The sequence below is a fragment of the Jaculus jaculus genome, chromosome 6, assembly GCF_020740685.1.
Source record: "Jaculus jaculus isolate mJacJac1 chromosome 6, mJacJac1.mat.Y.cur, whole genome shotgun sequence".
Lineage (NCBI taxonomy): Eukaryota > Metazoa > Chordata > Mammalia > Rodentia > Dipodidae > Jaculus > Jaculus jaculus.
In genome coordinates, this window is record NC_059107.1 from 26801458 (window position 1) to 26828561 (window position 27104).

At 38.9% G+C, this 27104-nt stretch overlaps 1 protein-coding gene across 1 annotated transcript in view; it reads left to right on the forward strand.

Moving 5' to 3' along the window:
• The first annotated feature begins 276 nt into the window (after positions 1-276).
• Positions 277-27104, forward strand: part of LOC123461474 (ran-binding protein 17-like) — a 65672-nt gene continuing 38844 nt past the window's right edge. Inside the window, exons 1-10 of the mRNA XM_045152175.1 lie at positions 277-348; positions 1790-1880; positions 7694-7860; positions 9404-9469; positions 12072-12176; positions 15612-15777; positions 17916-17989; positions 21937-22056; positions 24865-25011; positions 26739-26911. Coding sequence (XP_045008110.1) covers positions 277-348; positions 1790-1880; positions 7694-7860; positions 9404-9469; positions 12072-12176; positions 15612-15777; positions 17916-17989; positions 21937-22056; positions 24865-25011; positions 26739-26911 — 1181 coding nt within the window. The remainder of the gene's footprint in view (positions 349-1789; positions 1881-7693; positions 7861-9403; positions 9470-12071; positions 12177-15611; positions 15778-17915; positions 17990-21936; positions 22057-24864; positions 25012-26738; positions 26912-27104) is intronic.

Here is a 27104-nt window from a genome sequence, read left to right on the forward strand (position 1 = left end):
AGAAAGCCTAGTAAAGTTTATTTCTTTACATATTTAACTTTAGCTGCTACAATAAAAGAGTGGTGATTTAATTAACCCTTTAATATTAAGTTGCTTTCCTTGCTTGAATAACAAATGAGCCACTTGGAAGCTTAAGTTCGGTTGTTTTTTGTTTCTGTACAAAAAATTCTGCTGTTCTGGGTTGGGAAGATGGCTTAGTGGTTAAAGGTACTTGCTTGCAAAGCCTGTCAGCTAGGATTCTACTCCCCAGTACCCACTTCAAGCCAGATAATCCCAATGCACCTGCAGCAGGAGGTGGAGCCTGAGACTCTGAAGCTTGTGGGCCAGCCAGTTTTGACTTCTCGAGCAGTCTGGCAGTTCATTTGCAGTGTCAAGAGACCCTGTCTCAAAGGAGCTGGAGCAGAGACACATTGAAATTGTCTTCTGACCTCACGCTCATGATGTGCATGCACATGCCTACACAAATCCAAATGAATAAGTAAAAATTAAAATGAAAAGGAAATTCTGCTCTTCTGAGAGTCTTTGTCTTTCTTTTTTGCAGCAGGGTTTTACTGTACCCTAGGCTGGCCTTAAACACAAGGCATTCTTCCTGCCTCAGCCTCCTAAGTGCCTAGGAGTTGTATTTAAAATTTCCCCTTTTTCTGACTCCTGATTTTCTGTGAGTTCGGAATGTTGTAGAGTTCCTAGTTTGAAATTGTTAACATATACTGCATTCTTTTAGGACAGTTATAGCACCATTGTGGAAAAAAATGAAAAAGCTACATTACTTTGCTAATTTCATATTGTGTCTTGCAAATAAAATATTTCACGCCCACTTTTATCTTTATTTTTTCCTGGAGAAAGGTATGTGCCATACAATTGCTGTACCCATGGCATTTGAGACACTGGGTTATGTCATTGCAGTTTTTGCAGCGCTGAGCATCAGCAGCATTGTGCAGCACAGGTGGTCAGCCTTAACTCTTGAGCTCTGTCTGCCAGCCTTTTCACAGCATGCAGGCAGCTGTAGATGGTGTGTACCTGACCAAGCAAGGCTATATGCCTTACAAACTTTACTTATGGGCGCTGCAATTCAGACTTCCTAGACGTTTTTTTTTTTTTGACATGTCACAGAATATTTCTGTTCTTCAAATTTTCAACTGATCAAAACTGTGAAAGCCATTTTTAGCTCACAGATGATGCAAAAAATAGGCTTTGGTTTATGGACTGTTTCTTTTAGACTTGATAGAAGGACTGATTTATTTATTTATTTATTTACCAGTCTCTAGTTAGGGGGAAAAAATAATTTTGGCAAGAAATTTCAGGGAGTGGAACAAATAACTGAACTGAATATTGAAGGATGATTGTACATCTAGAAATATACTAGTAAGAAGACTGATGACCAGAAAGTAGGGACAGGGAAGGCAATGCAAGAAACCAAAAAGCTTTTGTGGTGGCAGCACACTGTGGTGTGGAACTGATGAACCTGAGGAGAGAACGGCAGATTAGGCTGTGTAGATCACCAGGAGAGTGTGTTAGTTAAACTCGCCTATCGTCATTTAGTTTTCTCATCACTTGCTGTTGTTGAGATGGCTCTGCATGCTTCTTCCTTCAACTGATGATCCTTATGAGACATCATATGCCTGTGTGTGTCTACATATGATGATGTGTGCCTCTACAAACGTGCCTCCCAAATAGATGCCACTTTGAAAACCAGAAAAATTGATGTTTTTGCTAAGAAAAAATTCTCTATCATAATATTTTGATCAGTCTGTTTTTTTGGTGATAATAATGAAAGTATTGTTTTTTGCAGACATCCTACGCCCAGCTTCTTGCTGCAACATGTCTTTCAAAACTTGTTACCCGGATCAGTCCTTTACCTGTTGAACAAAGGATAGATATCAGTAAGTGATTGATTATGCTGCTTAAAAGATGACACTTTAAAAATACTTTTCCTTTTAAGTCTACTGAACTATTACCAGGCTTGTAATTTAATTTGATTTTGTTTATCTCTTTTAAGAGGAATAGTTGTCTTATGTGTGAATGATGATTTGCTATATGAAGCAATGTATAATTATAAAAATACTTACTAATCATGATTTCTATTTTAATGTATAATGTTAGTGAAGATTTTCACTACCCTATTTCATCTTCCAAGCAAGGAGTTATCCTCATCTTACAAATAAGTAAATTGAATGTGATAGGCTTTTCCCAGGATCACTCAGCTAGGAAGCACTACTATTTGCCATTCAGATCCACCCAGTCTGCTGAATCCATGCTCTTAGCCTTTATCGTATATTGATACGCAAATGAACGATGGAACTAAAGTAGCTCTCCAGTATTTCTCAGGATGCTACATCAGGATCAAATTGGATGCATTTGAAAATCTATTTTAGTTGAATATTGATGATACACAGTAGCAATATGTTTTTCAGAAGTCACAGATTTGTTTTGTTTTGTTTTCGAGGTAGGGTCTCACTCTAGCCCAGGCTGACCTGTAATTCACTATGGAGTCTCAGGGTGGCCTCGAACTCATGGCAAATCCTCCTACCTCTGCCTCCCGAGTGCTGGGATTAAAGGCATGCATCACCATGCCTGAACACTTTTTTATATACATTTTAAGTAGACAAAATTTTTAGAGCACTTTTGGGTTCATAGCAAAACTGAACAGAAACTATAGTTTCCCATATGCCCTGTGTATCCATACATGGATAGCTTCCCCTATTAGGAACATCCTGTGCCACAGTGGTACATTTTTTTATAATTGATGAGCCTACATTGACCAATTCACACTACAGTTCACTGGTCTATATTCTGTGGGTTTTGACAATATATAATATGTGTCTGTCATTATAGTATTATATTTGCTGCCCTAAAATTTTACCTATGCATCCCTCCCTCACTTCACTCAACCCCTGACCTTTTATCTTCACAGTTTTTCCATTTCCAGACTGTCAGATACTCAGAACAATATAGTATGCAGCCTTTTCACATTTCTTTCTTTTGTTTAGTAATACGTATGGCTCTCTATGACTTAACAACCTTATTTCTCTTTTTAGTTCTGAATAATAGTAACAGTAATACTTCATTGAGTAGATGTTTTGGTTGGTTCCAAGTTTTAGCAGTTCTGAGTAGAGTTGCTTGAAGCATCTATGTGCAGGTTTTTATGGACATGGTTTCAGTTACTTTGGGTATACCAGAGGAAATGATTGTTACATTGTGTGGTGAGAATGTGTTTTGTTTTTACGATACCACTAGTAAACCCATGTGGGTGGGCTTGGTGCTTTTGTTTTGAATGGTTATTTATGAGTTACTTTTGTGTAACTATGACCAAAATTTGACTTAAAGGAGGAAGGATTCGTTTTGGCTCATGGGTTCAGAGTGTGGAGTCCATGATTGCTTGGCCCCACGTGTTTGCCCAGAACATTATGGCAGTGGAGCTTGTGGTGGAGACTTAGGTTCATGTCTTGGTCGATGGGAAGGAGAGAAAAGTGTAATGCTAGCACTTAACTGGCTTTTTTCTCCTTTTATTCTCTCCAGACCCTCAACCCAGCTACATTAACCCTTAGTTTAATGTTCACTGGAAATACTGTCATAGACACATCCGGAAGTGTGAATTACCAATCTTTATAATAGTGTGCTTTACCAATTCTTTAATAGTTACAAGCATTCAGATTGTCCATTTGACTTACAAATTATTATTATTTTTTTTCAAGGTGGGCTCTTACTCTAGCCCAGAGTGACCTGGAATTCACTTTGTAGCCTCAAGGTGGCCTCAGACTCATGATGATTCTCCTACCTCTGCCTCTCAAGTGCTGAGACTAAAGGCATGTGCCACCATGCCTGGCTTGAGTTAACAAGTTCTTAGATATTTTAAGGAACTGAGGAGATGATTGAGTTGATAAAGCTGGTGTCTTTCTAGTAAGAATCAGAGTTTGGATCTCCAACACCCATGTAAATGCCAGGCAGGCATGGTGAGAAGCAGATGCCCAGGGCAAACTAGTTAGATGGAGTAGCTGAATTGAAAAGCTCTGGATTCCAATGAGAGATGCCCTAATAAATAAAGCAGAGACAATCGAAGAAGATACCCAGCATCAACCTCTGGCTTCCACATGTGCACCCACAAATGTGAACAGATATACCACATATACACACCACACACACCTACCTATACATATTAAAATAGATGCCTCTTTTCAGGCTAATGGGAAAACCTCACTGTATGTTATCCTAGTTAAGTAATACAAGATAAAACAAGCATGCAAAGAAAGCATAAAGAATAAAGTGATGTTTATAAAAATGCTATTTAGCACAGCAAAATTATTAATGAGCTACTCAATGCCAAATGCTTTGAAAGAAATTACTCAAATTGCAAGAAAATTTATATATGTGTGTGTGTGTATACATACATACACACACACACATATATACATACATACATATAGTTGTTGTTTTTCAAGGTAGTATCTCACTCTAGCCAAGGCTGATTGATTCACTATGTAGTCCCAGGGTGGCCTTGTACTCATGGTGATCCTCCATACCTCTGCCTCCCAAGTGCTGGGGTTAAAGGCATTGTGGTGGTTTGATTCAGGTGTCCCCCATAAACTTAGATGTTCTGAATGCTAGGTTCCCAGCTGATGGAGATTTGGGAAATAATGCCTCCTAGGGGCAGTGTATTGTTAGGGGCAGGCTATTGGGTGTTATAGCCAGCTCCCCTTTGACAGTCTTTGGCAAACTCTCCTATTGCTATGGTCCACCTTATGTTGGCCAGGGAGTGATGTCCACCCTCTGCTCATGCCATCGTTTTCCTCTGTCAAGATGGAGCTTCCCCTCGAGCCTGTAAGCCAAAATACCTCCCCCCCAAAGCGGATTTCTACCAGCAATGTGAACCTGACTGCAACAGGCATGCATCACCACACTTGGCATTTTTATTTTTTTTTAATTTATTTATTGGGGAGAGAGACAGACAGACAGATAGATAGAAAGTATGGGTATGCCAGGGCTTCCTGCCACTACAAACGAACTCTAAATACATATGCCACTTTGTGCATCTGGCATTACATGGGTACTGGGGAATTGAACCCAGGCCACTTGGTTTAACAAGACAGTGCCTTTAAACTGTGGTGTCATCTCTCTATCCCCCCTTTAAAAAAAGTATTCTTATTGAGAGAAATAGAGAGAGGAAGAACATTGGAAGAAGTAAACTGGAGTAGCCTGTGACCTGATGCAGAGGTGAAAACAAGGAACAAATGGAGCCAAGAGATGATCAAGATTCACTGAGGTGGAGATTATGGAAAATGAAACCTGTAACAACTGTTGATTAAAAATGTCAAATGACATGAGTCCTTGGATAAACAGTTGGGAAATTTCTTATAGTTAGCATAAACTTTCCTTATAACTGAGCAACTTCACTCCTGCATTGCTATTTAAAAGAAATGAAGAAAAAAATAGGATCACACAAACACTCCAACATAAATGTTCATAGTAAAATTAGTCATGTTGACCCAGTAATGAAACTGAAATGGTTGAAATGTTCCTTCAGCTAGTAAGCAGATGCTTTCAAAGAGTTGTATCCACACAAAAGAATGTAATAGAAAGGAATGAAATAGTGATGCCACATTATGGATGAAACAAGATATTTTGCTTAAATGAAAGGTACCAGATACAAGACTATATATGGCATAATCTCATTTATATGAAATGTTCATAGAAAAGTGAATCTATAGAGGCAAAAAACCCTTGAGGGGGTCCGGGCGTGGTGGTGCACGCCTTTAATCCCATCACTTGGGAGGCAGAGGTAGGAGGATTGCTGTGACATTGAGGCTAGCCTGAGACTACATAGCAAATTACAGGTCAGCCTGGGCTAGAGTGAGACCTTACCTCAAAAAAAAAAAAAAATCTTTTTGAGGTGATGGAATGTTCTCATACCAAATTGTCATGATGTTTGTACATCTATATATTTAATACAACTCATCAGTTGTACACCTCAAAGAAGTTAGCCTTATGGTATAGTATATTATAGTGAGTAAACCTCAAAAGGAAGGAGGGTGGGAAGGAAGGAAGGATTGAGTTATACAAGCAACCATTCTAAAGCTACACAGCTCATTTGAAGAAGTGAAAGTTTGCATTTCCATATAGACAGACCACAGGAAAAGGTGCTAAGGCAGAAACAAATTGGCATAAGATCTTCTGACACAAGGAGTAGGTTGGTATTAGTGAAGATAAAAAGGTTACCTATCAGAATGATCCTTCAGGCTGGAGAGATGGCTTAGTGGTGAAGGCACTTGCCTGCAAAACGGAAGGACTCATGTTTGGCTCTCCAGGTCCCACGTAAGCCAGACGCACAAAGTGGTGCAAGAGTGTAAGGTCACACATGCTCACCAGGGGGTACATGTATCTAGAGTTCGATTGCAGTGGCTGAGGCCCTGGTGGGCCAGTTCTCCACCCCCACCTCCCCCATGCACACATACTCACTCACTTGCCTAAACAAAAAAAAAGGGCCAGTCTATTGGGTTGCCTTAAAAAAAATGGCCCTTCAATGACAAGCTCAATATCAAGCTGAGAAAATCAGTACTAGTAAAGCTATTGCCTGGTAAAGGTAGAAAATAGTGTGGTGGGCACTCTACCATGGAGCCATCTCCCTAGCCAGTCTTCAAAAAATTATTTTTTGTGTATACATGTGTGCAAGTTCATGGGTGTGAATGAAGAGGTACACATGCTACAGCATGTATGTGGAGGTCCGAGGACACCTTGGGTGTTGGTCTTTGTTTTCCATTCGCTGGAGGCAGGTTTTATTAGTCACCAGCCTGTATCCCAGGCTGACTGGTCAGAAGACTTCCAGGCATTCTCTGTCTCACCTTCCACCTTTCTGTAGGTGGGCTGGGATTGTAGATGCTTCTTCCTGGGTCTAGCTTTGAGTTCTGGGGATCTAAACTCAGGTCTTCAGGGCTTGAGCTTTTTACACACACAGCCATCTCCCTCGCTTGTGTAGTTAGTTTTTCTATAGCATATTTGTACAGTGATACCTAATTAAAACCACAGGATTTATGAGAGAAATTAGATTGTGGAGACAACGTTCAGAAACCTTGTTAGTGGCAGGTTTGGTTTTTCTCTTAATCTAAGAATGAGTGGTAGAGTTGAGTGTGTTAGATGATGATGAAACATGTCAGTAGTGTAGCGGAGAGCACTGTGTCCATGAGATGGAAGTCTGTGCAGTGCTTCATGGAGGTTGTGGTTCGCTGGTTCCGGCAGTGATGGACAGGAGACTGTTGGATTACTGTAGGATGGCAGATTGTAGCAGCATATGAGATGTGGCTGGCAACACATGAGATGAAACAGAGTGGTTGGTAGACATCTGTGGCAAATACCCTTTTTATGTACTTTGTCATATTATGCTCCGTGTATTTTATAGAATGGACTATATAAATAAGCACATTTTATTTACTATTATTATTTTGGTTTTTCGAGGTGGGGTCCTGCTCCGGAGCTGATCTGGAATTCACTATGTACTCTCAGGCTGGCCTCAAACTCACAGCCATGCTCTTACCTTAGCCTACCCAGTGCTGGGAGTGAAGGTGTGTGCCACCATGCCCGGCTAATGTTTTGAGGCAAGGGTATTAACTCAGCCTGTTGAAGAGCATCTTTCCCCTTCTTTTTCTTCACAGTTTTCATTGTATTCCCCAGTGTCTGAGTGATCACAGCATGCTTTTTTTCCTAGGAAACTACATCCTGAATTATGTGGCAACACAGCCTAAGCTGGCTCCCTTTGTGCTCCAAGCTCTTATTCAAGTCATTGCTAAACTCACTAAGTTGGGGTGGTTTGAAGTTCAAAAAGATGAGTTTCTCTTCAGAGACATTATTACTAATGTGCAGAAATTCCTTCAGGTAAAAAGGCTTTATTATTATTATGATTACTATTAGGATATTACTATCTGCTTTTTTGTTACTTTCTTTTGGTGTTTTTTTTTTTTTTGGTTCAATATACTGCTCTCTTTAAAGCTGTATGGTTTATTCTGTAGCATTATTCTTATATTGTCATTTACTATTTATCCTTTGAGTTCCTTATTGTTTGTTGCCATTAACTAAAAATCATGCTGTTAAATAATATCCAAACCACCACAAGAATGCAAGTACTTATGGTTTCTAATTTCAAAAATGTACATTCTTTCATTGATGATATGTACGTATATACAAGCCATGTGCATAAAGCTTTTCATATTTAATTCTCACTACAGCTCTAGAAAGTGGGTGTTATTTTATTAATTAGAAAACTGAGGCTCCTATTAAATGACTTACGTGCTGTAACTTTGTATTTTAATTCTATTGTAAGGCATAACTATCTTTTAGTGCTGTGCTTAAAACCTCAGAAATCCTAGACTGTACAGCTCTTTGTATTTATGTTGTCAAGACTCAAGTATTTGATAGTCTCTGATACTTAGAAGTAAGTACTTTCTTAGCTTGGCGAGTGAAGGGTGCACTGGGACAAAAGATTGTTTATTCAGAAGTAATGAACTCTTCCTCTAGACCAGAACTTGTAATGTGACTGACACAGTCGAGCCACCGCTTGTCATTTACCAGGAGTATCTGTTAAGAATTAGCTATTAATATCTATTAGGATTTGAAAGGCATATCATATGTGTCTATATTTTGGTTTATTGCACTGTCAGTTCGTGCTACATGTTTCATCTTTGCACTTCCAGTGGTATTTTGCAATAGGGCAGTTTGTTGGTAATGTGCTTATGCAACCTGAATTTTGATATGTAGGAAGTTTTGAGATTAAATTAGAGGCTAATTAAACATAAGACATTGTGGAAATTATGAAACTATATGCCATGTTGATAGTGACATAATTACCCTACTACCTTGGGTACTCACTGTGGATGTATTCATTATAGGCACTCAACAGTTCCATACCTTGTGTACCACTAAAGAATATTAAAAGGGCCTAAGAGATCTTTTCTGGTATTAGATCAAGGAATTTAAATTAGTTCCTAAGCTGCTTATTAATAATTTACTTGAAAGTAGTTATCACATTAGGCCTCAAGCACATTTCTAAAGCATAAAAATATTTTTTTCTCATTCTTACTTATGGTCTTAGAGAAAGTACTAAAGTAAACTCTTATATTTTGAATCTAGTTTTATGCATCTTAAATACTGGAGACATTACATAAAAGTGCCATGCAGTTCTCAGATGGCTGTGCATTCCCCTTAGCTTTGTGGACCCAGCTTATCCTTGAAAACTGAGGGCGGAATTCTTTTCTTTGTAGAAGTCATAGTAACTCTTCTATGTAACTTTAAAGACATATTACTGGGTAAATGTAATGTTTTGATACTTAGTTTTTTTTTTTTTTTGTAAGTGTTACCTGGTTTACACATTAAAAACCAAGCTCCTCTCTTCACTTAGCCTAAACTTTGCTATTTTCTCCAGGGCACAGTGGAACACTGCATAACAGGAGTAATGATCCTTTCTGAATTGACTCAGGAAATGAACCTGGTAAGCCTTCCCCATCTACTGAGATATAAGGTTTGCTTAAACAAAGGTGTTTCTTTGCTACTTTTATTTATGGCACAATGTACCTTTGTGTGGCATAAAACTCTTAACCAGTCAAGTCTTTTTGTACATTTGTTTTTATTTGTTGGAAAATTTAGTGGAATACTTTCATTATTATTGAAGATCACAGCCTTAGTAGAAAAGACAGAAAACAAAACCAACAAAACAAAAAAAGAAAATGAGACTTGCTCTAATGGTACTTGTCTTTTCATCCTAGGTAGATACAGTAACATATTAATCACAAGACATAAATTAGATGGAAAGGAGAAACAAACCTTTATTCCCTCACAAGTAAAAGAGCTTGGTAGATGGATTCTCAGCTGTGGATAGGTAGCAGGACTCACTGGCAGTTCTCCACTTCAAGGCTGAAATCTTTATTCTGTACAAGTATCATTTCCAGAAGCTATGCCTGCCCCAGCAATGCTCTTTATAAACTCAGCATCTGAGGACACGGTTCCTGCTCCTGCTTTCCTTTGCTTTTAGCATAGTTCTAAATGGGACAGAAGCACAAGTTGGGTTCTATGTGGAATAATTTTATTATGTGTTTATTTGCAAACAGAGAAAGACAGGAAAGAAAGAGTGGGTGCACTGAGACCTCTAGCCACTGCAAACGAACTCCAGATGCATGTGCCATCTAGTTCGTCTGGCTTAATATGGATACTGGGGAATCAAACCTGTGTCCTTAGGCTTAGCAGATAAGTGCCTTAATTGCTAAGCCATCTCACTAGCCATGGAATAATTTTATAAAAGCATTATCGTGTTTAAATTTAAAAACTGTCATTATCCTCACACATGATGTTTGTGTGTATGTGTTGGGCTCTGAGAGGCCCAGGTGTGCGGCCTAGTGGAACTTCCTGAGCCTAGCTAAAGTTTGGCGACCTGTCTCTGACCAGCTAGGACTCAGCAAGACACCTAATGGCTTCTGGCCTGCCACTTCTGCCTGGCAATTGTAATTACCATTTCAATACTTACAGTTTACTATTGGCCCTTACCTCTTCCCCCATCCTAAAATCCCTGCCTTCGAAGCCGGGCGTGGTGGCGCATGCCTTTAATCCCAGCACTCGGGAGGCAGAGGTAGGAGGATCGCCATGAGTTCAAGGCTACCCTGAGACTACAGAGTTAATTCCAGGTCAGCCTGAACCAGAGTGAGACCCTACCTCGAAAAACCAAAAAAAAAAAAAAAAAAACTAAAATCCCCGCCTTCGTCCCCAACATGATATAGGCAACTGCTCATAGCAATAAAGCGAGTTTTTTCTGTGAGTTCCTGCATCGACAAGACTTCTGACTTAGTGTGGTTTTTCTCCAGTGGCCAGGAGAGGTCTGGGTCGTCCGACACTCATCACCCCCTCAACCCCTAGAGAGGAACCAGCAGGCCTGATCCTTCCCTCAGCACATGTATGGGATGTGTATGAATGTACAATGAAACGTGCTTCCTCGGGACTACTTGTCAACTCCTTTTGGAGTGACAACATAGCAACAGTGTTTCAGAAATGTAAAATAAGGGCTAAGGAGTTGGCTCAGCAGTTAAAGGCCTCTGCTTGCAAAGCCTGCTAGCTCTGGCTCAGTTTCTAGCCATCCATGTTTTACATGGACATGCTGGACAGGTGTTGGATTGCAACAAGAGACCCTGGTATGTTTGTGTGGGCACACATGCATGCACACATACATATATACATAAAAATGTAAAAAATAATGTAAAAATCACTAGTTTTTGCTTATGTTCAGTGAGGAATTAGAAAAAAATGTTCTGAATGTATAGATTTCTGCAACTTAATGTTGATCTTTTAGTTTACCATGGCCTGCCTCTACACCCAGACTCCGAAGGTTTGTGTGCTCTATTTCCAGGAATAGTAATTAATAGGGTTGCCAGGGATATTATGACAGGGACATCGACTGACCTTCATTAAACTCTAAATAAGTCTAAATAATGGTGGGTTTCTTTAAGTATAATAAAGCCAGGTGTGGTGGTGCACACCTTTAATCCTGCCGCTTGAGAGGCTGAGGTAGGAGGATCGTCATTAGTTTGAGGCCAGCCTGGGCTACAGAGTGAGTTCCAAGTCAGCCTGGATTAGAGTGAAACCCTGCCTCAGCCCAACCACTGAAGTTAAATAATACTTCATAAAATTGAAGAAAATAGATTAATAATCTTACATGTCCATTATTGGGCTTTTATATGTGCTAATCTCAAAACTCTGAGCTTATGGTGATCCTCATACCTCCATCTCATGAGTGCTGTGGTTAAAGGCATGTGTCACCATGCCTGACTAAGCATGTTTTTATGTTGTCTCTGAAAGTATAATCGACTCTGCCTTTTAATGTTGGGGTCAATATGCCTTCTGGAAGAACATTGAAATAGTCCAGAAATGTGGGTTCAAACCCTGACTCTGCCATTGAGTGATCAGGCTGGTCACATACTCTGGCAGCTTTTTTAAAAGCTTTTGTAGATTTTTAGTTTATAATTTTTTAATCATTACATCTGTCCTTTTTTAAGTAAATTTTTTTTCTTTTCTGTAGGTTTGGTTAACGATCATCTTGATCTTTTTAGGTTGATTATTCCAGACCCTCAGCAAAACACAGAAAAATAGCTACCTCATTTCGTGACACTTCTCTCAAAGACATATTAGTGTTAGCATGCTCTCTTCTCAAAGAGGTAAGTGATGTTATAATTAATTCTATTTTTCACTTAGAGTATTATGGAAATTTTAAGAGATGCAAAAAATAATTTTAATGGATTATTATCGAGTTCTACCTTAAAAAATTATCGTGGACAGTCGTGTGTGTGTGTGTGTGTATGTGTGTGTGTGCGTGCATACACGCGCACATGCAGAGGCTGTAGGAGAAATCAGGTGTCCTCTTCTCTTTCACACTCTTTCTGTATTGTCTACTTGAAACAGTTTTTCATTGAATCCAGACAGGATAACTAGTCATTCCTACTTATTCTCTGGCCTCTGCTCCTCTCGAGACTGTGTGATCATGTCCAGCTATTCACATGGATGCTAGGGAATTGAACTCTGGGTAAATCAGGCCCTCATGCTTGTGTAGCAGGCATTCTTGCCCACTGAGCTATCTCCTCAGTTTCCTGAACCTTTGTCCTAGAATTCACTATGTGGTCTCAGGCTGGCCTCAAACTCATGATGATCCTCCTACCTATACCTCCCAAGTGCTGGGATTAAAGGCATGAGCCACCACAACTGGATGAACAGTTTTTTAAATGTAGTTAATTTGTATAAATCTCTGGAAGAGTCCAAAAAATTCACTTTTACTCACTGGGCCCAGATGATAAAATTATTAGAAACTTTAATTCTCATCTTTAGGTAGTAATTTCTTCCTACTGTAGATTCTCAGTTGCAGAAGAAAACTGAGTTTTAAAATTTCTTTATCCGCCTCTCCGTGCTTTGATTGGACACAGATAAAAATACAATGATAGTAAGTTATTCTAATTAATCATTTGTTAATATTTATTCATAAGTTTTGCCAAGATACCTTTAATAATTTCCTTGGGAAATAAGAACACCTCACTTGTTACTTAGTACTCCATTAAGCTTTTGTGATTGCATGTTTCATAATTAAATTTTGCTGCCTGATATAGTAGAGGGATTCCATCATGCTGTCCATACTAAATTCGGTGTAGCAAAACATTTCCTGAAGCATGTTTCTCTAAGTACTATTTCTCTTTATTTTAGTTTCTGGTATAGGTTGAATGTCTCCTATTGTATATAATTAGTGCCAGAATTACTTCAGATTTGGGAGTTTTGGGAAGTTTAGAATATTTGCATAGACTTTACCAGCAAACATCCTTATCTCCTGAAAACCTGAAAATTGTCAAAATTCAGACCTCCTTGAGTGCTCAAGAGGCTTTGGATTACAGATTATTTCAGGTTTTAGATTTTTGGATTATCCTTTATTATTTTTAAAGATAGTCTTTAAGTGTGGAAAAATGTAACCATTTCCAAGGTCGGTAAAACAGTATGGTTGGTGTTAAGCCTGTCAACCAGCTAAGCAGGAACAGTTCATGACCAGTCTAGTTTATATGCATCTCTCTCTAACCACCACATTCCTTTTGTATTGCTGGACAGTTCCAAGTGTCCTACCATTTTCTCTGTAAATATTTCATAATGTGTCCTTAAAAGATACATCTTTTCTGGCTGTGTTACAGTGGACATGATTGTGATGGTCACCATTGGTCTGCAGAAGCTTGTGGATGTCCTCTATTTACCCACACAGTCTGGACAGCCTTTGATGGCTCAAAATGGCTCTTTTTCTTTCTTTGGTTTTTCTAAGTAGGATTTCACTCTAGCCTAGGCTGACCTGGAATTCACTCTGTATTCTCAGGGTGGCCTTGAACTCATGGCAATCCTCCTACCAAGTTCTGCTATTAAAGGCATGTGCCACCAGGCCTGGCTTTAAAAATGGCTCTTAAAAAAAAAAAAAAAAATATATATATATATATATATATATATATATATATATGTATGTATGTATGTAAAATTGATGATTTCTATACATATAGACAACAAACCATGGCATTTCTCTCCCCTCCATAACTCTGGTCTCTGGCATATCCCTTCCTGCTCTCCATTAGTCTCTTTTAATTTGATTCATCATCTTTTTCTCCTATTATGGGGGTCTTGTGTGAGTATTGCTAGGCACTGTGAGGTCTTAAATATTGAGGCCAATTTCTGTCCAGACAGTTGTATGTAAGGAGTGGTACCCTTCCTTTGACTTGTACATTCTTTCCACCACCTCTCCCGCAATGGACCCTGAGCCATGGAGTGTGTGAGATGTTTCAGTGCTGTACACTCCTCCGTCCCTTCTTCTCAGCACTATATTGCCTTTTGGGTCATCCCAGTGGTCATTGTCATCTGAAAAGAGAAGCTTCTCTAACCAGAAATGAGATTAGCATTAATATGTGAATATTAAGTGTAGTGCTTTCAGGGCAATTTGGTGAGAGTATATATATGTGTGTGTGTATATATATATACACACATATATGTACACACATATATATACATACATGTGTGTGTGTGTGTGTGTGTGTGTGTGTGTGTGTGTTTATCCAGACAAGAGCAGGCTTTATGCCCCTAAGGCTCATGACCTCCCCTGCCATAGACTTTTGATTAGGTTTTCACTACCAGGCATGTATTCCCTCCCATATAGCGGGCCTTCAGTCCAATTAGAGCACAGCTGTTTTCCCCCAGAGCAGACATGCCCCTATTGCACTTGTTCAGTCATTTGGTCTGTCTGGCCAAACTTGAGGCTTCCAGTGTCCACTGTTTTCACTGCTGATGACTTCTGTCTCCTATAAGGCTGCAAACATTGCAGCTTTTTCCAGCTTTCAGTTGGCTGGGCTACAGGGAGAAGGTTTTCTGCTCGTCACCAGCGTGACTTCTCAGTAACTGCCACTCAGCAATTGGGTCTTACCGTCTCTTTCTCACAGGAAACCAAGGGCCTTGGCCAAAGTCTATAATGTTTTGGAGGCAACAGGGACCTCCCTGGCCAACAACTCAATGGAAGGTATCCCATCCCTGGCACTGAAAATTTTCTAGTAATAATCTGTGGCTTCTGGATATGCCACACTATTCAAGAAAGCAGATTTTCATATGTCTTACTCAGAATATCTCGAATTTTGATTGACCCTCCCCCCCCCCCCGTTTTTACACACTCTCTTCCCCTGACCTCACTTAGGGCTTTCCCCTCCCTGTAAGCTGTTCTACTTACATAAAAATGGGTCTTTTATAAAAGAAATTAACTTGGCTTTTCCTAAAGAAAATTATATTTTAGCATAATTCAAAAGCAACCTTTTAATGAATTCTGTACTTCTGGAATTGTGGTACTGTTACCTTTAGAACTTTTGATGGTGGCCTGAAAAATGTAGTCTTTTTTTATTTCTATTTTATAAAATGAAATTTGAAAATAGTTTATTATTGTAGGAATTTGTCGATAGTGATTTTACCTAATAATTAGAACAATACTGCTTTGTAAACTTTTTAAAAATTCATTTGTCACTAAAGTAGTGTTAACATTTGTGAAGCTCAAATTCTTTGATTTATTCATAATGGTTTATTTTATTTTGAACTTTTTGAAGATATTGGGCAAACCTTTAAATCTTCAAGATCAAAGTCAACAAAACCTGGTGATGCAGGTCTTAAAACTGGTTCTCAACTGCCTGACCTTTGACTTCATTGGAAGTTCAGCAGATGAGTCTGTGGACGATCTTTGCACAGTGCAGATACCAGCACCCTGGAGAACACGTAAGAGAAAGAGAACGCCTTCACACATGGGTGGTCTGCTCACGTGGGGTTGAGAAGCATGCTTATCTACATATACTTGTCTGTACTTCCATTAAGGAATGCAAAAGATGTGCACAATCTATAATTCAGAGTAGCTACTCATACCCAACGTGGAAATGCTTTACTCAGATTCATATCCTAATGACTGCCATTTATTGCATTTGGCAGGGCGGGGGAGAGGAAGCTAACTCCAGAGCATGTAGAAAACAAACTTAGGAAATCAAGTCAGAACCTGTTTGGAATAAACTGAGATAAACAATGTGAAAGAGTTGAAATACAATATGTTTTTGAGTGTTATAAAGTGAATGGATTCACATAAGTGACTTAGCAAATCAAGGCAGCAGTTTGCTTTACTGCAGGAAGACTATCAAAACAAAAGCAAAAAGAACTAGGCTGCTTTGTTTTCCCTACATTCCAGAAAAAAATGATAGGTGTAGGTAGCCCCTGAAGTCAGTGGTTTGGAGTGGTGTTGAAAGGTTTCATGAATTGACTGTATTCTAAAACATGACCTTCTCTGACACCTGTGGGATTGGGGTCTATAATAGTTGGCTTCATAGTAGCAGCATTGGAAGTAAATACTCTTGTATCCCCAGACTTCTGAGGGAAAATAATTTTCAAACAAAATAGAAATTCTTAAGCATAAGATAAGACCTTAGTCACGTAAGTCCTCCCAAGTTGATTCCTCATGCACATGAAAGGTGCTTTCAGTAACCTTTTGATAAGTCAGCCAAGAAAATGGAAGAAGGGGATTTGGGAAAAGAACCCCTTAGCAAGATGGCAGTGAATACACAAAAAGGAAAACGTTAAATAAATAAGGAATAACCAGTTCAAGTTGAGGAATGAGAGAGCAAAATGGAAATAAGTTATTTGATAGTATTGATTGTGTTGAAATTTTAGGAAGAACATCTTGCCAAATTGCCAAGCTTTTGGAAAGAATTAGTGAAAGACAGATATACAACTAAGTATAGAAAAGATGCCAAAGTTAAGTAAACTGAGTATTATTAATATGAATTAATTGTAGCATATTTCGTGGCTCAGCTCTTAACGGTCTTTGCGTAGTTAAATGTAAACATTTACAAATGTAATCATAGTGAAATGACGGTATGGGTTGTTGAAGAGAATATTGGAGACAGGGTTACAGAGTAAGTTAGTTAGCTAAGGTCTCATACACTGAAACAAGAATTCAGCTGGTGTATCTCCATTAAAACAAATGAAGTAGGTTTTTTTTTTTCTTGAGGTAGAGTCTTACTCTAGTCCAGGCTGCCCTGGAATTCACTCTGTAGTCTTAGGGTATCCTCAAATTCATGGCAATTGTCCTACCCCTGCCTCCCTATTACTAGGATCAAAGGCATGTGTCACCACACCCAGCTTGAAGTGGTGTTCTCAGTAAATGATATTTGTAAATATAAGTATGTTGCAAGGTGGCAGAATATCTCTGCTTTTTATTGTAAGCTTTCTTGTGCCCTTCACATTCTGATACTTTGTCAATGTTGAAGGCAAATGAAAAGGTTGTCCTACTTAGAAATGTAGATGCTACATAGAAATAAGGACCAATATTAGCCCACTGTTGGCTGGCTAGTGTTCATCTCCATAATGTTTTTGGTTTTGTGTGTGTGTGATGTAACTGGGTGTCCCCATGAGTACATACATGTGTGTGCCATGGTATGTCAGAGGATAACTGTAGGTGTCAGTCCTCGTAATCCACCTCGTTTGAAGCAGGTTCTTTTTTTTTTTTTTTTACTTTTTTTAAAAAAAATCACTGAGGCATATCCCTATGGCAGGCTTAGCTGGCTAGTAAGCTTCAGGAATTCTATTGTCTCTGTTTCCTCTTTCACTATCAGTGGGCTGAGAGTCTGTCCTTGCTACAGCGGGCTTTACCTAGATGTTGGGATCTGAGCCCAGGCTATCATGTGGTGCAAGCAAGCACTTTTACCCATTGAGTCTTCTCCCTAAGCCTTCATATTGTTTTATCTCAGAGGAAAGAAGGTACTGGAAACAGTTCACATACAGGTCTAGTGGCGCTTGTTTACTTGATAATGTCTTTGAAAGATTACTCTATTGAAAGTAATGGTATTAGAAAATAATCTTTTTCCCCCCAGTTTTTCTGGAACCAGAAACATTGGATCTTTTCTTCAATTTGTATCATTCACTTCCACCACTTCTGTCTCAGTTAGTAAGTAAAAATCATTATTCATTAAAAAGTACTTGTGATTATTTGTTGTTTTGATTTTTAGAAATGGGATTGAACCTAGGGCCTCATGCATGTTAGGTAAGTGCTGTAACTAAGCTGTATCCCCAATCTTTCTGGTTTCTATGAGCCAAGGGCTCGCTGTGTAGCCCAGAGTGCCCTTTAACTTGCAGTTCTCAAGCCTCAGCTTCCCTAGTATTCAGATTATATGCCACATTGCTCAGTTAGTACCTGTGATTTTTTTTTAATCAAATGAAAGAAAAAGGTGATGTACATGCACTATAACAATTCTGCATATCTAATATATTTGATTGTGTTGACCTCGAGTAGTTCTTTCATTTTCTGGATGTATATTCCTTAAGCTGGTTGTCAGATTTTATTTTATTAACAGCCCATTCCACTTTATAACTAAAGTCAGAACCAGTTACTGATTATCTTCCTGCCAGAGCAGGATAAATAGGCCTCTAAATAGACCTTACTCTCTAAACAGTTTTCACTGGGCCCAAATGCAGCATTGACCTCTCAGCTAGAACCTTCCTTTATGTTAACTCTTTCTCAGACATGCCTGGCTCCCTGTCTTAGATTTGATAGGCTACATCAGAAATTTGTGTGAGAAACAAGGGGGATCTCTGTACTTGGTTTTGTGCTCTTGTCTCCTTTTATTCATGTATTTTTTAATGCTGTATTTTTATTTATTTATGAGAGAGAGAGAAGAATGGGATTGCCAGGGCCTCCAGTGACTACAAACGAGTCCCAGATGCACGTACTACCTGTGTACCTGGGTCCTGGGGAATCTAACCTGGGTCCTTTGGCTTTGCAGGCAAGGGCCTTAGCCACCAAGCCATCTCAGCCCTCATGTATGTTTTGAATCAGATTCTATTGCATGCTCAGCATTTGTTTTTTGACATTTATATGTAGTATCTTTTGATCATCCCTCATTACGTTCTCTTATCCTATTATTCCTGATACTGAACCCTTACTTGCCAACTCGTTCCACCTGTACTTAGGTTCTCTGTTTGTGTGTGTCCGTCTGTCCATACCCTACTGAATTTAACTAAGGTTGCTTGCATCAGCATATGGTGGGGGGAGGTTATTTAATGAAGCATGGGCAATTTGGCATTGGCAATACCACTGAAAAAAATGACTCCTCTCCCCCACAGATCCACTGCCAATAACTATTTAAGGAGGTGTGGGGCCTCATGTGTTCCTCTGCCATACATGTCAGAATGTTGGTGGGGCCTAGTCTTATGTAGGCTGCATGCTCAGAAATTTTTTGAAACTGTTACATAGAACTTGAGTCTATTGGCACCATATTTGAGTCTAAAATGGATGTGGCGAAGCTGAAAAATTTTAAGTTTGATATGTAAGCTTCTAGAAGTTGAGGGAATTCTAATACTGCTGTTTTCTGAAAAAGGCATTACAGACTGCATGTGCTTCGCAGGTCTGCTTGTATGGGAGGAAGGGTTTCTTTGAGCTTTTGCAGTAGGGGGATACAGTGCATGCTTGTGGAGAGGGCGTGGCACGGGAGCACAGCAACTGATGGCTCCCATGCAGTCCGCAGTCAGGAAGCAGAGAGAGATGAATGCTGCAGCTCCGCTGTCTCTTTCCTTTTCATACAGTCTAGGACCCAGCTGGGGTGGATCCTCTCACTTAAATTAACCTAATCTAGAAAATCTCTTATCACAGACCAGCCCTGAGATTTGTTTTCATGGTGATTCTAAATCCTGCCAAGTTGACAGGCACAACAAATACTTAGATACATTATTGCTTAGAAGGAAGGACATATTCACACAATGCTCCGCTTGTTAAACAGAGGTTTAAAAAAATGGTAGGGATCCAATTTAGGCATGTTAGGCAAGCGTTCTAGACTTGACTACATCCCCAGGCCAACATGTCTGCTATTGAATCTTGAGTTGGGAAGTTTTTACACTGGGTTCCACAGGGTACTCATGTTTCCAGCTGGTACCATAGCCTCTGGTCTTTCAACCAGAACAGTTGCTATTAGTTGTTTACAAAGCATATGCTCATATAATTATGTTTTGAGACAAAACAAAAGTACTAGTGATTTTGTCCTTATCTTGCACCCTTACCACAAGTGCCAGATATTTTCTATGCAATCTCCTAATTGAAATGTTTTAGTATTGGCTGTGGATGGCAATTTTTTTAAGTGGCAATTGAACATGTGGACCAAAATAAAGCATACATTAGCCCATTTGGCCTTAGATTTATCAGTCTGGGCTGTCTTACTGAAGAGACTTCAGCAGGTGTCATTAAAATAAGAATCTTGAGCTGGGCGTGGTGGTGCACGCCTTTAATCCCAGCATTTGGGAGGCAGAGGTAGAGAGGTAGGAGGATTGCCATGAGTTAGAGGCCACCCTGAGACTCCATAGTAAACTCCAGGTCAGCCTGAGCTAGAGTGAGACCCTACCTCATAAAAAACCAAAAAAAAAAAAAAATCTTAAGTAATGAAATTATATGAAATTTTTAGGAAGATAACTAGGTCACGGGTAATATTTATAGGAACTTTCAGAAAATAATGAACTCTTCTAGCAGCGTTTTCAAAATTCTTCCCTAAGATATTAATGGATGCGATAAAATACTGTATAACCAAATAGATTTGAAATAGGCTGGATTAATTGTAGGATTTTTCCCCTCTTTTTTAGGATCCATGATGCATAAGTTACAATATTCCTAAACGTATTTTTACAGAAAAGCATATTTTTGTTGTTGGAACACCAAGTTCATTGGTTCACAGACAGAATGGGCATCATAAGCAGTGGTTAGCTTTCTGAACATGGGCATGCAGTGCCCCCGCTTCAGCAGATTTATCGTATACAAATGAAAGTAGTGGAGTATGCCCTGAAATAGGAAGGAAAACAAAGGGAACCAGCACAAAGGAGAAGAAGGGGTTTGAAGGAGGGTAAAGGTGAAATGAGACCAAAGTACAGTGGTATGTAGGTTTGTATGTGTATTTGAAAATCACAGTGAAACCCATGTCCTTTATGTTAACCAAATATATATATTTTTAAAGTCAAGGTTGTGGGCCGGAGAGATGGCTTAGCAGTTAAAGTGCTTGCCTGCAAAGCATAAGGACCCATGCTCGACTCCTCATATCCCATATAAGCCAGATGCACATGGTGATGCATGCCTAAGGTTGCTCATGGGCACAAGGTGGCACACACATTTGCAGTTAAGTTACAGTGGCTGGAGGCTCTGGCATGCCAGTTCTCTCTCATGCTCGTGTGTGCTCTCTCGCTCTCTTGCTCTCTCTTTCTGTTTTACTCTTGTTCTCTCTTATTAAAAAAAAAAAAAAAAGCCGGGCGTGGTGGCACATGCCTTTAATCACAGCACACAGGAGGCAGAGGTAGGAAGATCACCACAAGTTTCGGGCCACCCTGAGGCTACATAGTGAATTCCAGGTCAACCTGAGCTAGAGTGAGACCCTACCTCAATGAAACAACAACAACAAAAAGCCCAAGGACCCAGGTTTGATTCCTCAGGACCCATGTAAGCCAGATGCACAAGGGGGCACATGCATCTGGAGTTCCTTTGCAATGGCTGGAGGCCCTGGCATGCCCATTCTCTCTTATGTGCGCTCCCCTTCTCCCTCCCTCCCTCCCTCCCTCCCTCCCTCCCTCCCTCTCTCTCTCTCTCTCTCTCTCTCCCCCCCCTCGCTCTCAAATAAATAAATGATTAAAAAAAAAACCTACAACTTTAAAAATAAATAAAAGGCCAGTCTGTTGGGCCTGCCTCAAAAAAAAAAAAAAAAGTGTAAGTTGTAAAAGTCAGTAGAAAGCTAACGAAACAATCCTAGGAAAGGAAACTAAGGAAATGTGAAAGAAATACATACAAATGTGCAGAAGGACTGTGGGTGGTGGTATAGTAACCATAATTACATTAAAGTTGAAATTAATACTTTTTGTTGTCTTTAGGTACTGTCATGTTTAGTTCAGTTTGCGTCTACAAGAAGATCCTTATTTAGCAGTTCTGAACGTGCCAAGTATCTCAGTAATTTAATTAAAGGAGTGAAAAGGATACTTGAAAACCCTCAGGTATTTATGGAATAATTTAATTAACATTTGGCATATAGAAATAATACTTAATGTTCCAAGGCATGTCATAAACCATGAAGTCATTATTCTGGAAGAAAATCTTTAGCATCATATTCATGAGCATAGGTCTCATTTGTAATGTGAAGAGGAATTTCCATGGCAGGCTTAACATATTGCTCTCTTTCTCATTTTGTTTTTCTTTTCTTTTAGGTAAATAGGCCATATATCATGTGCTTGTGTCTTTTATCATTGTGCTTCATTTCTTTGCATTTGATAAAGTACTGCAGAGATTGGTTCAGAATTACATCCACCTTTTGAATCAGGGGACAATACAAGCCTAGATGTTAATATTGATGAAATAAGAAGCTTTGAATTATGAAGTGTCTTTTGCCCTCTTGTGGACATTTTGGAATTTGTAGATTTAGAAATTTCCTCTGCATTAGCTTCAGAGCTTTAGTGGTAATAGGCATTTCAGAACCTTCAAAAGATATTAATAAGTGAGATTGGATGCCTAGCTATATTTATTTCACTTTTATTTTGGTTTTTGGTTGAAAGCATTTATAACTAAACTATTGATTTTAAAATGATAAGTAGGAACTTAAAATAATTTACTTAAACCTCTTGGTTGTAATTGGGGGGAGATATTAAATAATAGCTTTGCATAAAAATAAAAAGTCTGGCTAAAGAGATTGACTAGTGGTTAAAGGTGCTTGCTTGCAAGCCTGACAGCCTGGGTTGGATTCCCCAGTACCCACATAAAGTCAGGTACACAAAGTGGCACATATGTCTTGTATTTATTTGCACTGACAGAAGGTCCTGGGGCATCCATACACCCCCCCACACACACTTTTTTTTTCTTTGCTATGGTATATTTTATTGATACCATTGTTACCTACATTGGTTTGTTTATTTTGATCATGCCCTGTTAACCAATTCTTTTTTTATTTCAAATTTTTTATTAACAACTTCCATGATTATAAAATATATCCCATGGTAATACTCTCCCTCCCCCACTTTCCCCTTTGAAACTCCATTCTCCATCATATCCCCTCCCCTTCTAAATTAGCATCTTTTATTTTGATGTCATGATCTTTTCCTCCTTTTATGATGGTCTTGTGTAGGTAGTGTCAGGCACTGTGAGGCCATGGATATCCAGGCCATTTTGACCCCCACACACTCTTAAATTAAAAAAAAATTAAAAATATTTTATGAATGCAATTGTTACTTCAAGTTATCTATATCTTACAGGTTATGCCTTTCTTTACCTTTTCAGTCTTAGTACAGGGTAATATTTACCCATTTTGTTAATAAATAGGATTTTACCAGCATGATATAAAAATTTTAATTTGCTTGCTAACTCATTATCATCAGTTATATGTCACATTGTGGGAGATATTATGCCAGTGCAGATACCCTCTCAAATGATTTTCCTACAACCTAATGTTGATATTTCACTGTAAAAGTTAGTCTGAATGGTATATTATTTAGAATCACGAGTGTGTATTAAAAGACTTGTGATTTGGGACTGGAGAGATGGCTTAGTGGTTAAGAGCACTTCCTACAGAAGCATGATGGCCTGAGGGTGCCTGAGACTGCTGAGTTTTGAGTCCCCAGTACCCACCTAAATATCTATGTAAGACCATGCAGTTTGAAACTCCTGCCTTGTGGTGAGCAGAGACCACAGACCTCCTGGGGCTTGTGAAACTGCAGGCTCCAGAATCAGTGAAGAAACTTGTCTCAAGGAAAACAAATAAATGAGCAATGGAGGGGGGCACCAACATTCTCTGCAATACGCGCGCAGACACACACATACTTTCTCTCCATTTCTCCACATCACACCATACCTACTACACACATGCACACACCCAAAAATGACACATTTTTTAAATGTCTCTCTGGAAGTTGTCCTTAAAAATTAGATATTTTTTTTCCTGGAGCCCCTGAGTGAAATTGCTTAGATTCTTTAGATTTCAAGTTTTAAAACCTGATTGCATGTCAGATACAGCACATACTGCAAAGTGTTCAGACTGTGGGGGTGATAGTACATGCCCCATTTCCAAGCACATCACTGATAACTGGGGTGGCCTTTCTAAAAATCTTTCTCCCAAAATCACCTGTGAAATTTGGAGGTATTTTGTTAAACTTTGTTCCCAGCACTAGAGTTATTTGTTTTGTTTGAATGACAGTTCACTTCAAAGAGTAAACTTGATGCCACTGTGCATATAAGTACTCAACAATTGTTGATTTTAAAGAAACTTCTCTTGTTGTGCACACAAATGTACATATACACTCAGACACATACTTTAAATTTTTTTAAATTTTATTTTATTTGAGAGAGAGAGGAGAGAAAGAGAAAAAGGAAAGAAAAAGGCAGATAAAGAGAATTGGCATACGAAGGCTTTCAGCCACTGTAAATGGACTCCGGACATATATGCCACCTTGTGCATCTGTCTTATGTGGGTCCTGAGGAATTGAACCTAGGTACTTTGACTTTGCAGGCAAATGCCTTAACCACTAAGCCATCCCTCCAGCCCCAGATACATACTTTTAATGTAATAGGTTCTCAAACAAAATACTTTAGTCATCTTGGCAGAATGCTTCCAAAATCTCTACTTTGTATTCCTTATTAATAAGTTAATAACTGACAATAGTATTAGCTTTATCTGGCACCACTCATTCCTCATTTCTTATATTGTTATTAACCATTTTATCACAAAGAAGGTGCCCATTAAATCCAGGTAAATGATAAAATAAATTAGAATTTTGTTCGCATTTTTGAAAAATCTTTCTTTGTATCTTTTACTGTAGGGTTTGTCTGATCCAGGTAATTATCATGAATTTTGTCGATTTTTGGCTCGTTTAAAGACAAATTATCAGCTGGGAGAATTAGTTATGGTAGAAGAGTATCCTGAAGTAATCAGATTGATTGCTGATTTTACTATTACTAGCCTACAGGTAGGTAAAAATGTCTAGTTGATGTTAAACTATAGATAAATAATTTCTTGGTAATGATAGGGGTGGTTTCTTTTTTAAAGTAGTTTTTGAGTATTTCCATGACAGTGCTCTTTATTGGGCTGGAGAGATGGCTTAGCGGTTAAGCGCTTGCCTGTGAAGCCTAAGGATCCCAGTTCGAGGCTCGGTTCCCCAGGTCCCACGTTAGCCAGATGCACAAGGGGGCGCACGCGTCTGGAGTTCGTTTGCAGAGGCTGGAAGCCCTGGCGCGCCCATTCCCTCTCTCTCCCTCTATCTGTCTTTCTCTCTGTGTCTGTCGCTCTCAAATAAATAAATAAAAAGTATTTAAAAAAAAAATAATTTCTTGATAATGATAGGGGTGGTTTCTTTTTTAAAGTAGTTTTTGAGTATTTTCATGACAGTGTTCTTTATTGGGTTGGAGAGATGGCTTAGTGGTCTGGCGCTTGCCTGCAAAGCCAAATGACCCAGGTTGATTCCCCAGGACCCACACAAGCCAGAAGCACAAGGGGCGCATGAGCCTAGGGTTAGTTTGCAGTGGCTGGAGGCCCTGGCACACCCGTTCTTTCTTTCTCTGTGTCTCTCTCAAATAAATAAATAAAAATTAAAAAACACTTTAAAATAGAATTTTATTTAAAAAATAAAAAAAAGTTCTTTATAGAGTTTAGGTAAAACAATTGTTGCAGTACTTAAAAATTGAGATTCTTAAGTATTTGAAGATGATGTGAGAAGCTGTGGCAAAATCAGAAGAAACAAGTTCTTTCGTGGATTTATTATGGAAAAATACCTTTATAATTAAAAAAAATTCATTATTTGAGGGCTGGAGAGATGGCTTAGCGGTTAAGCGCTTGCCTGTGAAGCCTGAGAACCCCGGTTCGAGGCTTGATTCTCCAGGACCAGCAAGCCAAAGGATTCCCCAGGACCCATGTAAAGCCAGATGCACAAGGGGGCGCACGCATCTGGAGTACTTTGCAGTGGCCGGAGGCCCTGGTGCGCCCTTTCTCTCTCTCTCTATCTGCCTCCTCTCTCTCTCTCTCTGTTGCTCTCAAATAAGTAAAAATAAACAAAAAAAAATTTTTTTAATTCATTATTTGAGAGAAATTTGGGAGCCCCACAAATGAACTCCAGATGCATATGCCACCATGTGCACCTGGCTTTACATGGGTCCTGGGGAATCCTTTGGCTTGCTGGCAAGTGCCTTAACTGCTTAGCCATCCCTCTAGCCTGCCTTTATAATTTTTGAGAGATGTTAAAAGCCATATTTTGAATATGTTGTCAACTGTATTAAAAACATTTGTTGGAATGATTATAAGAAAATATAATGACATTTTAATAGTGATGGTTCACTAGTAGGATAATCAGTAATACTTATTACTTAATATTTTTTGCATTTATAAAACTTTTTGCATTAAGTGGTCCTTATATAATTAGATTAACAGTTAATTTTATTGGGGCTGGGTCTGTAACTCAGTTGGCAGAGGCCCTGGCTTTGATCCCCAGCACCACATATACTGGGTGTGGTAGAGGTAGGATCCAAAGTTAAGGTCATTCTCAGCTATATAGCAAGTTTGAGGCTAACCTGGGGTATATGAGTCTCTCTATCAAAACAAAAATAGAGCTAAAAAAGTTGTTTATCTTTGTAATTTTGCTATTTGATTCTTAATCTAGAAAGCTCTGTCATCTTAAATAACATTTGCTTTGTTTCTTTGTAGCATTGGGAGTTTGCTCCCAACAGTGTTCACTATTTATTAACTCTGTGGCAAAGGATGGTAGCATCAGTTCCTTTTGTGAAGTCAACTCAACCCCACTTGCTAGATACTTATGCACCTGAAATCACCAAGGCCTTTATCACTTCCCGATTGGAATCTGTTGCCATAGTTGTGAGGTATTAAAATACTGTGTTTTTCTGTTTTGTTTTCATTTGTTTTATCTTGGAAGTTTTAAAGATTGAGGTCAAATGTTAAAATTTACCTACTTTAGTGTAAAGTTTTATAGTCCCACTAAGTATATACGGTTGTATCACTACCAGCATAATCAAGATATTGAATAGTTCCATCACTCCAAAGATTTTTATGGGT